Source organism: Miniopterus natalensis, chromosome 2, assembly GCF_054644295.1.
Source record: "Miniopterus natalensis isolate mMinNat1 chromosome 2, mMinNat1.hap1, whole genome shotgun sequence".
Classification (NCBI taxonomy): Eukaryota; Metazoa; Chordata; class Mammalia; order Chiroptera; family Miniopteridae; genus Miniopterus; species Miniopterus natalensis.
Window position 1 is genome coordinate 27,691,967 of NC_142082.1, and position 15,957 is coordinate 27,707,923.

At 41.1% G+C, this 15,957-nt stretch overlaps 1 protein-coding gene across 1 annotated transcript in view; it reads right to left on the minus strand.

Annotated features, from left to right (window-relative positions):
* COL4A2 (collagen type IV alpha 2 chain) overlaps window positions 1–15,957 on the minus strand; it is a 191,826-nt gene that overhangs the window by 138,287 nt on the left and 37,582 nt on the right. The window contains exon 4 of the mRNA XM_087814230.1: window positions 10,154–10,234. Within this exon, the coding sequence (XP_087670356.1) occupies window positions 10,154–10,234 (81 nt within the window). The remainder of the gene's footprint in view (window positions 1–10,153; window positions 10,235–15,957) is intronic.

The following is a 15,957-nucleotide window of genomic DNA, read 5'->3' on the forward strand; positions in this document are numbered from 1 at the left end:
CCTAGAGAATCACAGGATTCTGCTAATTTTGTTCTAAATCTCTGCAAATTCATTCGTCCTCAAAGGCCATGGCAATATGTCTTTTACCAAATCTAAGAAAGGCTAGTCTTAACAGATGTCAAAGATGTGTGCAATGCATAAAAGTGATCTTGACATTAGGGTTCTCTTAAAGTATATCTACTATCTTCACAAGGCTTTAAAAATGCCACTCTCACCATTTAGTGCATTTTCTTAAAAATAATTACTACCTTGCAGAGCTAAAACATGCCAGGCCTTTAATTTTTATTACAGAGAGACCAACCTCATCACAGAGTTCATTCATCCTTCTATTCCTTTATTTAAAACAGACTTTAAGCTTGAAGAAGTTATAAGGCCTTATAAAGACAACAATTTAATAAAAAACATGATGCTGACAATGCGGCCAAAAACGTATGAGGCCAAAGATATTATTTACCCAGCATGAATTATTTCCGTTTCATTTTGTTTTGCTTTTTTTTTCTTTCTGCTTCCAAACCCTTAAGAATTACCCACCCTAATAGTTTTTTGGATGCAAAAACGTCTATTCCTATGGCAGGATTTTCAATGTCCTCATGGTGGCTTAGGAGGAAACTGCTATCAATATAGGGCTTGTTTTGGGTTACTGGAGTCTATTCCCAATTCAGTTTTTTTAGAATTTGAACTTCTAGGCTGTACACAGAAAGGAAAGGGACAGGGATATTTTGACTTTTCTAATCAGTGGGGACACAGGCCCTTTTGAGGGCCTCCTCATACTTCCCATGAGTCAGACATCTGACAGCTTCAATGATTGGTTGTCGACACCACAGTAGCCGAGTTTGGTGGGTTGCCAGAGGGCTCAGAATTGCAGGCTGTTCAAGGTCTCAGGTGGTGCAGTTTCTTAAGAACATTCTGAAATCCCTAAAGTGGTTACAAATAAATTTATGTTCACCCTATTGCCAGTGATGTCTGTAGCATCTTTGCCTTTGGCTATGAAGGACACAGGTAGTTCCCTCTGATGAAAGAAAGTAAAAATATGGCAGAAATGAGATGAGCCCAGTTTCTTCTTCCTGAGGGTACCTCCAGTATGTGTGCATTTAGGTGGCAAGTTCAAAGGCCCCCCCAGTGAAGAAAATGTGCCTATGTTACTTGGTTTGGTCATTTCTGCCATTTTCCCCTCTGGTTATTATTTTACTGGAAGAAAACAAAAAGTAATTTCGAAATTTTGCAAAATGATCTATTAGTTTTCTCTTTCTTATAGTGCAACCTGATGTAAGAGTCCTTACATACAGGGGCATTTAGCCTCTAGTACAGACGGCTCAACTCTAAGGGATGGTGGACACGACTGCACAGGGAAGGTCGTACATTTTTCCACATGAAGACTCAACCATCTTAGACACTCTTTTCCTATTGGAAGAGGGAAGACAAATTCACAAAAATTTTTCTAGTTTCAGAGAAGCTTTTGAAAAGTATATCATGCCTGGTAAGAATTTTGAATTGGTCTTTTTAGAAATCCCACGATTGTTTACAGGATGAACTGGAAGGGAATGAAACAAAACAAAGGTCTTTGAAGACTGGCATTCCTTGTCTAACAGAAAGGGGAAAATGCTTTAATCTATACTTGTCCAAACATTCTATCAAGAGGAAAGAGAAATGAAGGATTTCTAAAAGCAGAGCTTTAGTTTGGTTTAGAACAGTAGACACGTTCATTTCTCTTACCCGAGGTGATCAACTCTTAATTGGAGTCTGTGTGAGGTTTTCAGTCAAGACAATGAATATTATCCTATCCTGCTTATGTTTTCCTTGAAGCCACGAAAGGCCCTTTCCCCAGAACTGTCAACTTCAGATCAGAACCCAGTTAATAATTTGTCACCATTCTTAGTGACAATGGCCGGTGTGGACAGCCTATCTCTCTGAGCTTTTGCCTGCTGAGGCCACCACACAAAATCTATGAGAAGCTCATGGGTGCTCCTCCTTCTCCATCTGCTCCCACCAGCTGGCCTACCTCACATGGTCATTTCTGTGTGTCTGCAAAAGCCATACTGTCACCAACATGCCTGTTCTCCAAAAAAAATTTGATCACAGTTGTTGGCTGGGGGAACAGGGAGGGACCTGCCTAAGTAAAAAAAAGTGTTCATCTTTCTCTCTCAACTTTGTTTCCTCTTTTGCCTGAGCTCTGAATATTTCTAGTCCACGGTTTGTTTGGATGAACAGTCAGAAGGGAAGGTATGGGTATGGGTGTGGGCTTCCCCCTGCATTTTCAGGGTAACAGACACTAAAGATCGGCGGTGTTTGAGGCACCGAGGCAATTATCTTCCATTAGCAACATCTGGGATCAAGAGCGCAGTGTGATTTTTCCATTATAGAGGAATATGGCATAGGCTGCCCAGCAACTTGTGTATGTATGTGTGTGTGGTGTCCATCAGAAGAGGGAGAAATGAATAAATAAAACAGGATAACATTGAAAATTCTTCCTTGCACTCAGGTACTAAGACATCAATGTGCGAATGCTTCATTACTAATCACTGAACTGAACCTTGTGCAAATGTGTTCTCTGCTAACTACACTATCTGTCAAATAGTTGCTTCATTGCTGTGTCATGGGCGATTTCTGTTCAGTTTGATAAACACTAGGCCACAGCCACTGAGATTGATTTTTACCAGTGACTTTCATGATTCCCATTATTTAACAATGTATTTTGCTGGTAGGAAACAGCAGAATCCAGGGTAAAGTCTGCCAGGCTTCAGATAAAGGAAATGATGATTTCAATGATCATGGGAATAAATTTTTTCCCTAGTCACTGATTTTGTCTCTAATGATGCTCTTTAAGTTCATTCACTGAGGCGGTAATAAAATTTCATCCTTTTGTATGAGCGCCAAACAGGCTAATTTTCCACCAAATCTGGGGAACGTCATAATGGTCCTTCTGAAATTAAATATTTATAATTGCCTCTATCTTCCCCAGCTGCATAATTAACTTATTTCTACAACAGTTTATTAAAAAAATCCTACTTTAAGAAAATACTTACTTAACCTTGCAGGAAAGCAAGCAAGAGTGATGTTCTATTTCGAAGCCTTGGGTTGGATTACCAAAGGCCTCCTGCACCAAAGAAACCAGACAAGGAGTTTTCAGAAGGGAAGCACCCTGATCAGAGCTCACTTTGGAAAAGCAAAAAATACAGTTTCCCTAAGAGGCCATGCAGTAAGGTGGGGGATGAGGTGACGAATCCATTAAGAAAGTTCCCCTACCTGGCTGATTGACGCATCTGCACATGCACCATTTCCAATGTGCTCTAATGTGGGTATATATATTTTTGAAATAACATCATTTTTGTAAAGAAAAAGCCCAGAAGGTAACAAATCATCCTCTTACTTTCATGAAACCTTGACTTTTTATTGTGTTTTAGTTTTGTCTGGGATGTGATATCCAGAATATTCTTACCTATTCACTATAAATTTTTGTCTCTTCCACTTTTTGCACTCACTAGAATTGTGATCTTCAACATGGTAGCCACTAGTTGCATGGGGCTATTTAATTTTAATTTGAATGAATAAAAGTAAATAAAATTTAAAAACTCGCTCGTCCATTTCACTGGCCACACTTCAAATGCTCAAATAGCCAACGTGAAGAGTATAGATAAAGAACATTTCCATCTTGGTGGAAACCTCCATTGGAGGGCACAGTGCTAGGATATCGGCTCCAAAAGATTAGGGATAGTGACTACTTTGCTTACTTCCAGATTCCTGGTGCCTAGATAGGGTCTGTCTCATGAGTAATATGCAATCAATATCTGCTGAATGAATAAACTTGTTTTTAAATTTTAGTAGCCAACTACTTAGCTTTTGCTAAGGGCCAAGATTCAGGGCATTTTTCTTTGACTAGAGCTAGACCGCAAATGAATGAATCACCAAAATATGAACTTCACACCTTCACACGCATGGAGAGCTGTGACATGACTAAATTATAAATCCCATAAATTTTCTAAAGAAGTCTCCTGAATGCTTCTCACCTCACTCATTCAGATGGTCTCTAAGGCTCGTACACAATATTCTCATTGTCCTGCCCCTCTCTCTTGAACCTCACCTCCCACGAATCTCTCCTGGAGTCACATTGCCTTCCTCTCTGTCCCTTAAACATACCAGGCACACCCTTATCTCAGGGCCTTTGCTGTTTGGGGTGTCCTTCTCACTGTTCACTTAGACAAGTGCCTTTCACAGAGATGATAAAAAAATACATATTTGAGTGTTGACGAAATGTGAAATTCCATTGCTAAGAGGAAGCTGGGTTCTTCCTACAATGGTAGATATAAAAGAAAATGTCTCTTTAAAAACACATCACTAGATGTGACGGACAGGTTAGGTGGTCCTTGTCTAAATGTGCTGCATTACTGTTTTCTCTGTAGAGAGTAACTAAGTCATTGAGTTGCTGTAGCCACTGTGGCGTTGGATAAGCCAGAACCACTACTGTTCCCAAGGCACACTAAAAATAACCCCACGATTTTGAAAGTGGTTGAGAGCTATGTGTAGACAAGGGTTATAAGAGCCCGGAAGCCAGGCGGGGTTTCTGCTATTTCTGAATAATTCTTTGCCTTTTCTGGGCTGCGATAGTGCATACAATATTGGAGATGGCTTCTGTTAAGTATGCTGAGCATACCATTAAAAAGTGTCTGTCTGGAAAAAAGCAGCCGGTTTGAAAAGAAGTCTGCCATAGCAGCACTGGTGTTTTTTCTCCACACTTGCAAGTATCTTCAAATAACTACGACAGATGGCCACATTGCTTATGGAAACCTATGGGAATTACAGACTGCATACAGTACATACATTCTCCACAGCACCACAATGGTCTACCGGTTTTCAGATTTATATTGAACCATTTCAAAGAAAAACTCAGCTTTATTTTGAAATCTTGGTTATATATATTTAAGGGTAAGATTTATGATTAGCAATACACGATAGTAGGTACTATGATTAGCAAGACTACATCTCACCTTAGAGAGATCGTGCCAATCACTTGTGGTTCATAGGGGCTCTTAGGCACCCCGAGTCCTTTCCCTGAGGCTAGGGGTCTGCTTCTTTCATCTCTGCTTCTTTCATCTGAGCCAACAGGGAGCACCAAAGACAGTTTTCTCTGGTTTCCATTCATCTGCCTCCACCCACCTCCAAGAGCTTTCTGCTCACTCTTCCCTTTCTTCCCCTTTCACTCGGTTTCTCTCTGGTTTCTTTCACTTTATATTGTTGCATTTAAGAAATCTTGTGAGGTTAAGAATTATTCACTCACACTTTGTACAGAGTCCAGGGACCCAAAGACTGTGGGAAACTCATGCAACAGCTAAAGAAAACTTGTTTCAAGCATTCAGCCATTGCCTAAGTGAGTAAGTTTATCAACTGCAACCTTCTGGGATTTGCAACCTCCAGTTTTGTGGCTCTTGTTGTCAAGCCCACAGAGGGTGAATGTGGGTTGGATGATTGTTGAGGGATGGGGAAGATGCCAATAAACTCACTCAAAGGCTAATGGCAGAGCTCTGGGAGTCAAAGTTGTGGTTTCTCTTTTTCCCACTGTAACTGACACGGCCATTGAACCATCTCAATAATTCCCAACATTTTGGACTTAAACAATCTGTCTTGGTACTTACCCCTTTTTAAAAATCCTTGCCCAAGGATATGTTTATTGATTTTTAGAGAGAGAGAGGAAGAGAGACAGAAAGAGAGAGAGAGAAACATCAATGTGAGAGAGAAACATCAATCAGTTGCTTCCTGTACGTGCCCCAATTGGGGATCGAAACCTGAAACCTAGGTATGTGTCCTGACTGAAAATGAAACCACAACCTTTTTGCTGTACGGGACAATGCTGCAGCCAACTGAGCTACATGGTCGGGGCATGTCTTTCCCCATTTTTGAAATATGATTGCTTAGAAAAACAGGTGCCCTGAAAAGGTTGTCATTAAAAAGTTGAAATTACCTATCTGATCTGAGTTTAGGGTAAAAAAACCCAAAGGGTTGGGGGAATGGGAACCTGTGTAAGTAATTGAAATAATAAATTAAAATTGACCTCAGTTGGAAAAATCTGAGAATTTCACAACCTTTTACATGTATTAATGTGCAAAGGCAAAGATTTTATTTGTCTAATCAAGCCTCACCTGCTCTCTGTTTTCCGTACTATTAATCTTTATATAATACAGTGGCAGTCACTCTGCTTCAATAGAAATTCTATAACATAAATTCAATCCAATGCATTTCATTCAACCACCTTCCATCTTCATAGTGTACAAAGAAAGAAAGAAGAAAAAGAATAGCAAAAGGTAAGAGGGCAGGGCAGTTTCTCTGGTATTGACGACTATAGGACATTTACTGGTGGAGAAAGTCTGAGAAGTTAGTTTGTTGACTGGCTTTGTGCATATCACCTTGTGCAGTATTGGTGAAATAGGTCTTACAATTTTTAAATACTCCAATACACTTCATAGAGATTATTTGAAACAGAGACCCTCCTACAACAATAAAGTCTGAAATCATTTTCTAAAGTTATTTTTTTAATTCACTAAACAATGGAAGAGGTGGTGAGAGAACTGGCTAGGGGTTCATAACTCTTGAGAACAGGAAGACAACTCTCTTTTCATTTCCGCCTGTGTCCCTTCCTCCACCCTGGAGAATCCCCTTCATTTAAGTTAACATCTGGTAAGAGGAGTATAGACATAAAAGATCACTGTATTGGGAGAAGAACTCATCAAAAAGTCCAAAAACTTGAGTTTTGTTCTGGACCCAGATTGGAACAAGTCATTGACCCTCGATGTCTATACCCTCCTACCCTCCTGTGTGAACTAGAGGACTCAGGCTAGATCATCCAGCGCTGAGCAGAGAGTGAGGAGAGCACAGACGGCTGGGCCACAGTTCCCGCCTCTTCATGCTCCAGCTACTGGCTTACTGGAATGGACTGTGTGCAGCTCTGCCTGTGAGAAATAATTCTGTCTCTGGGACAATACGCCACAAACTTACTCAGGGGTGGAGAATCGGGCTCGGCACATTTTACACAGAGCTTATTCATTCAGTAACATGAGAATTCATTTGGAATCGGAATCCATAGTACATTTGTGATTTTTGCTTAGAGTCCAAAAGTTATCCAGTAACACAATTTCTGATGTTGGCTGTCACTCTGGCAAGGAACACATTAACTCTATCCCATGCCCATATAAGGCTGAGCTAGCCAAGTGCTTGGGGAGTGGAGAGCTCTGTAGTCAGGCATTGTCATCGCTGCTACAGTAGCACCGTGGGGAAAATATATAGCAAGGGACCCCAGGGGAAGCTGTGGGAAAGAACAAACTCTGCACACAGCTCCCTGAACAGCAAAATCCATCCAACTGCTATTTTTATGTATTATATTACTTACAAAAAAATACTATCAAGCCACAAGTAGGGCAGAAATAGCGCTGCTTTCTATAGGAACACATTTAGGTAAATTTGTTAATCAACAAATACTTAATACACATGTGCCAGGTTTTAAGGACTGCAATAGACTCTACATCTTAATAAATGATTTAATGAAGTATATGCAACTGTCCAACAACAAATATCTTCAGTAATATGCTAGGCTTACCCCATAGAAAATGATAAATGGCATTATTTATCTCTCCTCAGTAGGTTTTTTTCTTACCTTTTACCATCTTATTGATTAATATTCAATGGCACACATGAATCAACTGGGCAGCCTTGGGTACTGGCTGCTAAAACAACCCAACTTGGATCTGTATGGTCCAATCACAGTGTGAGCCTAGGTCCAGCACCAATGATAAGTGCAAACCATTAAGCAGCGTGAAGAGAAGAGCCTTCTGAACACTACAGACAGTGGGTCCTGCAGACTGCAGGTAGGCCCCAAAGTGGGGTATCATTTGGCTCTGTCTTTTTTTTCTTTTTTTTTAAAAAAAAAATCTTTATTGATTTCAGAGAGAGGAAGGGAAAGGGTGAGACAGAAACATCAATGGTGAGAGTCGTCATTGATCGGCTGCCTCCCGCACACCCCTGACCAGTGATCGAGCCCGCAACCCGGGCATGTGCCCTGACCGGGAATTGAACCCTGATCTCCTGGACCCTAGGTCAATGCTCAACTGCTGAGCCACCCCCAGCTGGGCTTGGCTTTGTCTCTTGAACAAACTACTCAGATAACTGTGAGATCTCAATTGAATTCGATCAGTATTAATAACCTGTCTAAATATATGCAAGGCAAGCCCACACTGGGTTCTGGATCACTCATGTTAATCAAGTTAACCAGAAGGTGTCATGTTTCTACTTTACTTGGCAACAATGCATAGAAACAGACTCAAGCTATTTTCTCAGGGAAGATGGGAAATAAGAAGGTTTCAATGCCTGTACTGAACACTTACTACATTAGAAAGACCTAGGGACCCTTAGAAATCTTCCTTTTAATAACCTCTTTGAAAAGACCTCTGGCATTTTATGAGTATACTGCTGTGCAGATGGCATCATCTATTGAAAGAATAGGAATAAGCTAGCTTTACTGAAGAGCAAAATTCTTGCGAAAGCATCCTGGGAAATGTTAACATACTGGTTCTGCATTAAATAAATAATTGTACAAAGTGAAAAGAGTAGACCCAGTAACCTTTTCCTCAGTTTGTTTGGGTTCTGTTTGGCTGATCACATAGAGAAGATTGTAGAATCCCTCTAGAGTTGAACAAACTCCCACACAGGCGAGTCTCAGATATTTGTATACCATTCATTTATCTTCCCTGTGCCCATATAAGGCTGAGCCAGCAAGAGTTTGGGGAGAGAAGAGTTCTGCAGTCAGAGCACTGCTGGGAAAATCTATAGCAAGGGACCCCAGGGGCATTTTAAATCTCATCAAATGGCTTTCATGTATTTAAAAAATACTTCTCCTTCTGAAATGTTGATAAAGGATCTTCGACTAGAAATTCCTACAGTGTAAAGTCCCCATTCCAAACAGAGGTACCCATTAGTGAAACAACAATAACAAAAAGCAGTTTTGAGGGTTGCAACTCATGAGGAACACAGTGTGTGGAGATGGAAGCTTTGATCTAGTGGCAAGAAGCTCCTCAACTGTGACCTTTGCCACTCAAAAATGATTAGTCACATATTATTCAATACAACCGCCACATTTACAAAGGGGTTTCCTATTACAAGTTTTAGTGTTTAGTTTTTGGTTTTTGGAGGGGACTCAGGTAGGAGAGGATGTATGAGAACACCGGGCCACAAAGCCCAAGCTCCAACAAGATGGTCCTTCCACCTGGGGGTGGGAGTGGGAATGGGGAATGGCTACGTTAGAAACTGACTTCAGGGCTCCTGTTGGTGAAACTCACTGGGTACACCTAAGGACTGCAATTATTTCTGTCTCCAACGACAGGGCAATGCCGGCAAGAATTCCCAATTATCTCTCACAACCTGGCATCAGATAAGCATGGGTCCTACAGGAAAATGCATGATTCCAAGGCATAAAGACTTAAAAGCCTCTGTGTCCTAAAACGAAATATTGCTGCCCACACCACACACACCAGCATGGGCTTAAACATATAAATATAAACAGAATCTTTTGAAAATCAGTAACGCCAAGACTTGAACATCAGCTTCAATGGAAGCAGAATGAGAGGCCAATCACTTTGTTTGAACATATTAAACCCAGTATCAGTTCAAATTCTACCAGGTGTTATGATAATAATTTGGGGTGATTTTTTTCTCTTACTTATCTATGAAATGGACATTCAGAAAATGAGTAGAATAATTTAAAAAGTTAGAATGATTCTCAGTGGTATGAGGCTGATGCCCTCTAGTTTGAGTATCTATACTGCAGTATGAATGCAACTATGTTTTCTCCATGTAATATTTTTATAGAACATATATTTATGTATAAGAAAATAAGTATAAAACATAGTTGTATTATATATACATATATAGACATACGTATTTGTAATAATGAACAAGAGAAAAGATGCTTAAGAAAGTTAGCATTATTCTCAATTTATTAAGAAAGTAGCATAAATTGATCCGATTTTGCATTATATTATTGTTTGTTCCAGTGGAGAACATGTTTACCTTATGTTTCTTAGGAAAGTATGCAACTGACTTAATCAGGCAATTGAAGGCACTTTCACTTACAATGGGAGTATATGGAAGGTAACATTGCAAGGCAATGACTTACCCGCCCTCCTTTCTCAGGGTAGCACTGGCAGCCCCCGCTGCAGTCTCTCCCTCCACAGGGCACATCATACTTCTTCACACCCTGCAAAAACAAAGCACAAAGCAAAGAGAAAGTTACGTAAAATACTCAACTACAACACGTATCATAATTACTATCTGTTGAGGGTGCTTCCAACTCTAACAACTACCTATTCATTCAAAACAAATAGATTTTAATTTTTAGAGCAGTTTTAGGTCCACAGGAAAAGGTATCGAGATTTCCCATACAACCACTACCCCCCACGCACAGTTTTCCCCCTTACCAACATTCCCCTACCAGAGTAGAGAGATTTGTTAAAATCTATGAACCTACAATAGCATGTCATTATCATCCAAAGTCACAGTTTACATTAGGGTCACTCTTTGTGTTTTCCATTCCATGGTCAATAAATTTCCCCACCCAGGCAGGTGAGTTAGTGCGGCTGTTCACAGGAGAATCTGTCTGGCTACTCATCCTTGTCACCCTCGTCTCGACTGCCCATCAGCAGCACTTATACTCAAGGGACCCTGGGCACAGTTAGCTTCTGGTGTGCACGGAGCTAAACCTTACCATGCAAGCAACACTCCACTCCAATGGAATCTACTCCAACTTTAAACAGAACTGCATTTCCCCACAGCTCTTCCCTTCTCTTCTGAGTTAAGTCTCAGTGGCTAAACAGGATGGCCACATGGGAACTCCCTCTGTAAGTTTTTCTGTCTGTTTTTCATGCTAGCATCCTCCCTGTTCCTGGCACGGTACCGCATGTTCACATGGAAATGCAGATGTTTTACCTGGCTGCCACTGTAACTCCCACTAGCGTGGCCTTCCTGAAAGTTCAACCTTGGATGGGCACACAAGTTAACTTGGACTCAAATTCCTCTGACCAGAGTTTACCTTAGGCCTCAACAACTGCTCAATGTTCTTCTGGTAGAGAGGTCTCATTGAAAGTTTCACTTTTTTGGGGGTGTGTTCTTTATTATAATTCTTTACCTAATTTAACATTAGTCACTACTTTAAAGAATTTTTAAAAATCTGAAAATCTCTAATCCTGTAAAGAAACCAACACCTGGTTTCTTTGGAATCTCCTTTTGGTTATCTTTTCGGCCTGAGTGAGGTAATGAAACGGCATGAGTTCCACAGTATAAGTGTAAACACACATAGAATCCTTTCATGCCCATAAAATAGGATTCTAGGTATTTGCCAATTTTTTATGGCTTCAATGTTTATCTACGGGGGGCTCATTTTTAAATTCCATGATTTTGAATTTGGTTTTTATAAATCCAGCTCCATGCTAAACCCTTGGTTTTATAGACTACTCTTAGCATTCAAGAGGGAAATCTAGATGGGCTGCCATATTTACACTTTGTATGACATATGACTGTGACATGAGTAGGTACATTGGCAGGTGTCGCTGGTTCATGCAATAATTCATTTACCAGTTGTTTGGAAAGGGTAGGGGGACTTCTCAGTCTAATGGGCAAAGCATAAACTCATATTCTCCATCTGGTATTTTACATGCTATTTTTAGTTTTGATTTTAAAGCCACTTGCCAAGTCCCTGTATATAAGTCAATGGTTAAAATGATTTTCATGGTTTCAAATTGATCCAACAGACTCTCTATTCTAGGCCTACGCTACGTGCTGAATTTAGTTATAGAAATGAGTTCTTATAACCTGCTCAAAATTTAATAGTGCTTCTTTGCTTTTGGAACTAAGACTTGAAGGCTTGATAACTCCTGGTCTCAATACTTGTCAACTTTGTGTCAATGGCTTAGACACCCTGTCTCAGGAGGTGAGGAAGACATCATCAAGAGGTAGCCCTGCACCCCTGTATTGTTTGTGTGTGTATGTGTACGTGTCTGTGTGATGTAATGGGGGGGGGGCGGGTGTTTTTCCATCAGCATCTTACATATATACTACAGAGGGACTCTTATGAATTCCAACATCTACAAGAGCCCTAAGTACCACATACTGGAATGTCAGATCCCTGGGATGAACAGAAGTATTTACTTTATTAGGGCAGGGCACGTGTTCCAGAAGTCTCTTAAAGACTAAACAAGTCTCAGACCTGAGCCTCTGCATTCCCCTGATGGGACCTAGGTTCTGGAACAGTCTCATGACATGAATGCCCTTCTGAGGACCTTGGGTGAGGAGAGTGTGAACTGCTCTGTGGTGTCCTATGTCTGTGTCCCAGCACCCACCCCACTCCCAAGCAGAGGAATACTAAAAGCTTACACCAACCACTTCCCATGCTCCAAGTCCTTGAGTCTACCCTTGCTTTTATTACTCAGCACAGCTCACAGATAAAGCATAATCCTTCTTGTCAATTCCTCAATAAAGATGACTAGTTTCCTCCCACCCTACCCCCACCTCAAGGGTATGCCCACCACCCTCAAAAGTGAAAAGCTGGTCCTGGTCCAGATCTTCACCTTCAGAGTCCCCAGGAAGTCATACTCTCACCTGTGCAATTCAGGATCTCTCAGAAACATCAGTTAAGTCCTCCAATAGTTCCTCACTTTAAGTCTGAATTCCCATTGGTAGCACTGTGTAGAGCCATATTCTAAAACCATGCTCTCCCAAGGCCCCCTACAGATCACTGAGGTCACTGTCTAAGCCTCTAAGAAGGAGATGAAGTTCCCAGGGCCAGGAGGCTCCCATAGACCCTGCTCAAGGTGTGGAGAGTGTCCACTTTCATGGACCATGCCCCAGCCATTCAACAGAACTGGCCAAACTCTCCCCCTTGTTTTGAGGTCCTTCATCCCAGGGCAAAAAGAGGCTGATGGCCCAATGAGATCAATGATGCTGAAGATTTGTGAAAAAAGGTAAGGGCTCCCACCCCTGAAGAATGCTCAAATCTAACATGAACAAGTCCTATGGCTTCATATTCACACAGAAACTGCTCTTATCCAGTCTCTGGGACCACAAAGTAGCCTATGCCAAGTGCTTCTCAGCTTTGAGTGTTCAGGAGGACACTCCTTCAGCTGCACCAGGAAGACATCATCCAGAGTAAAAATCCAGTGAAGAATAAATGAATGAATGAATGAATGAATGAATGAATGAATTTGCAGAATGGAAGGGTAGATGAGTTATTCCTAAGACCCCTTCCAGCTGTCATTAGTTTGGAATTGGGGAAGTTGGGTGATCTCTCCCTGGTGCAGCTGAAGGAAAGTGTCCCTTGAGGGATGTTTGCCTGAAAATAGTGTCACAAATGACATGGGGAGGAGGGGGAGAGAAGGAAGGTTGATAGATTAGAGGCAGGGGCTCAGACACAATATCAAAGAGGTAATCAATCAATCCAGGCTTGAAATGCTGCTGTTCTTCATCTAGACCATTTCTAGTCCTAGTGTGGCCTGCGATGCAACTTTAGCATCACCTCGGCACTAGTTAGGATTGCAGACCCTACCCCACACTGACTGGATCAGAATTGCTTTCTAACAGGATTTCCAGGTAAGCACACTGAAGTCTGTGGAGCACTACATTAGACTAATGGGCTGGCACTGTGAAGAGGCTTTGTTCAGAGGCAAAGGGAAAACTGCAAACCACTGAACCATCTCTTTTAGTGGAGTAGAAAGCAGTGTTTCCTAAGAATTCAGTGTGTTCCATGCCTAAAACGGACTCAGGCATGTCTGTCCCAGAAAAATGTTGGCCCTTAGGCTCCCTTTGACCCCGGCCACCTGTGGCATGTTTAGAGAAGCTCTGAGTACCCAGACTCGCTTGCTGAGCTTTAATCAATCGGAGTGCCCAAAAAAGTTTTTACCTTCTTGTCCTTTTTCAAAACATCCTTTTTAAGACTCTTCCTGCCCTGAGCGGGTAGCCAGCGCTGCTATGCTATTAGAAAGTCTAGGAATTGGAAATGACTTGGATCCCTTACGAGCCATTTGGCAACGTTAAGGCATAAGATACATTTTCTAGAAACCCTGGGTCATATTCTACTCAAATGGAATGCAACAGACATGGTTTCCAGGGGCAACGTGGAGAGCTCTGAACAAGAGGTTTCCTGGTTACCTTTTCATATGGGAATTCTTGGCTTTGGAGCCTTATCTGAATCTTGGCATCATTACATTTAGAAAGATTTTAAAAAGACATGTATTATTAGCGTGGGCATTCGGTTCATCCTAGACACATCCAAATCGCCCTAGATGCATGATCTAGATTCCTTGGTCAGTCTTTTGTCCCTGGCAGAACAGAAGTGCTAGAATCTTATAAGAAAAGTTGAGTTCTAGCTTCCTGAACCAGGAACCTATCCGAGTCATGTGGAGGATTTCTTGCCTTGAGCTACTGGCTCTCTAGCTGCCAGCGGAGACTTTGCTCTGCCATCCATAATGGAATTCAGTGAAGAGTCAGAGCAGAGATCAATAGTAACAGCTGCAAGATTAAGGGACCATCCGGTCCCACATGTTACTGGCCCTGCCTCCTATTTGTGAAGTCTATTGGCACCGGGAGACGTGAGTGTCATGCTGCTTTCGTTAGGGATCATTTTCTCCGCTGCCTGGTGAAAGGGGTACTCCTTGGTAGGCGTCTGAGGAGTGGCCCCGTTTAAAAACACCGAGAAAACTGCTCATTGTCACTTCTTCCAATGGCAGATTTGTTCTCATATTTAGGACATCTAAAAATAGGTTTAAATAGCAAGTTGAATGCTAGAAAATAAACCACATAAAAGATTTAGACTCTTTAAGACTAGCTCTTTCTATAACTACAAGCGTGAACCATCCATGCCTATTAAAAGAACAAATGCATGGACATGAACCCAGCTTTCTGCAGATGTAAATGTCATTTTAAGTTGATACTATATATATATATATATATATATATATATATATATATATATATATATATAAATGGGAAAAAAAATGCTTGCCATTGTTCTCAACTTGCACATAAGAAATGAGTGCTAATCAAATTTACATGAACATGCAAGAACAGAACTCATCTGTCCTAAAACAAAGAATATTTTGTCCTCGGCATGTTCCAAGAGCCTTCTTGTCCAAGAAAGTCTTTTAAAGCCAATATACCTCCAGCCAAAAAGAGCAAGTCTCTGTAGGGAATTTACAGATATTTTACCATTGGGTTGCCCCCAGCATCTAACCCAAGCTTCCTGTACAGAAAGATATTCAATAACCCATTCTAACTGACATAAAAGACAAACATTTCTTATTGCAAAAAAGTAATCATTCTTCATATTTAAGGTAAAAAAGAAATCTATACAAGTCTCTGTCCTTGTCACAAGTCCAGTCAAGCCAGACTTTTAAGAATTGTCCTTTTAATCCCAAAAGGGGCCAACAAAGGAGAAAGCCAGCTTGAGAACAAGTTTCCCAGTAAAATTCTATTAGTTTATCAAAACAGGAAATATAAGCCATTTCCGCACATGCAGCTTTAGAAATTAAGGAAATAATTCCAACATAGTATTAGCAAGACAGAGTATATAGCAGAGGAAATGCAGATCACAGCCACTCCACACAGAACAAAACCCTCCTGGGTGGGAAATCCAGCCAATCCACTTTCCTTTGTTTAATTGCATTTCAAGGGCATCCAGAATAAATGTGTTCATTCTAGATGGTACTGAAATGGCCATATTTAGAGGCAGTGAAATAACAGATGGACAAAAGTGCTCACACATGTAAAACGAACTACTCCAATAGACTTTCTTTTTACTATCAACTGGTTCCAGTGCAGTTACATCTGAGTTGCTGCCTGTTCTCATGGGGCTAGGAGTTTTGGGGAAGGTTGGGGGGGGATGGAGGGTGGTATGTTGTGTTAGAAAGGATGACAATAGTTCACATGAGAGAT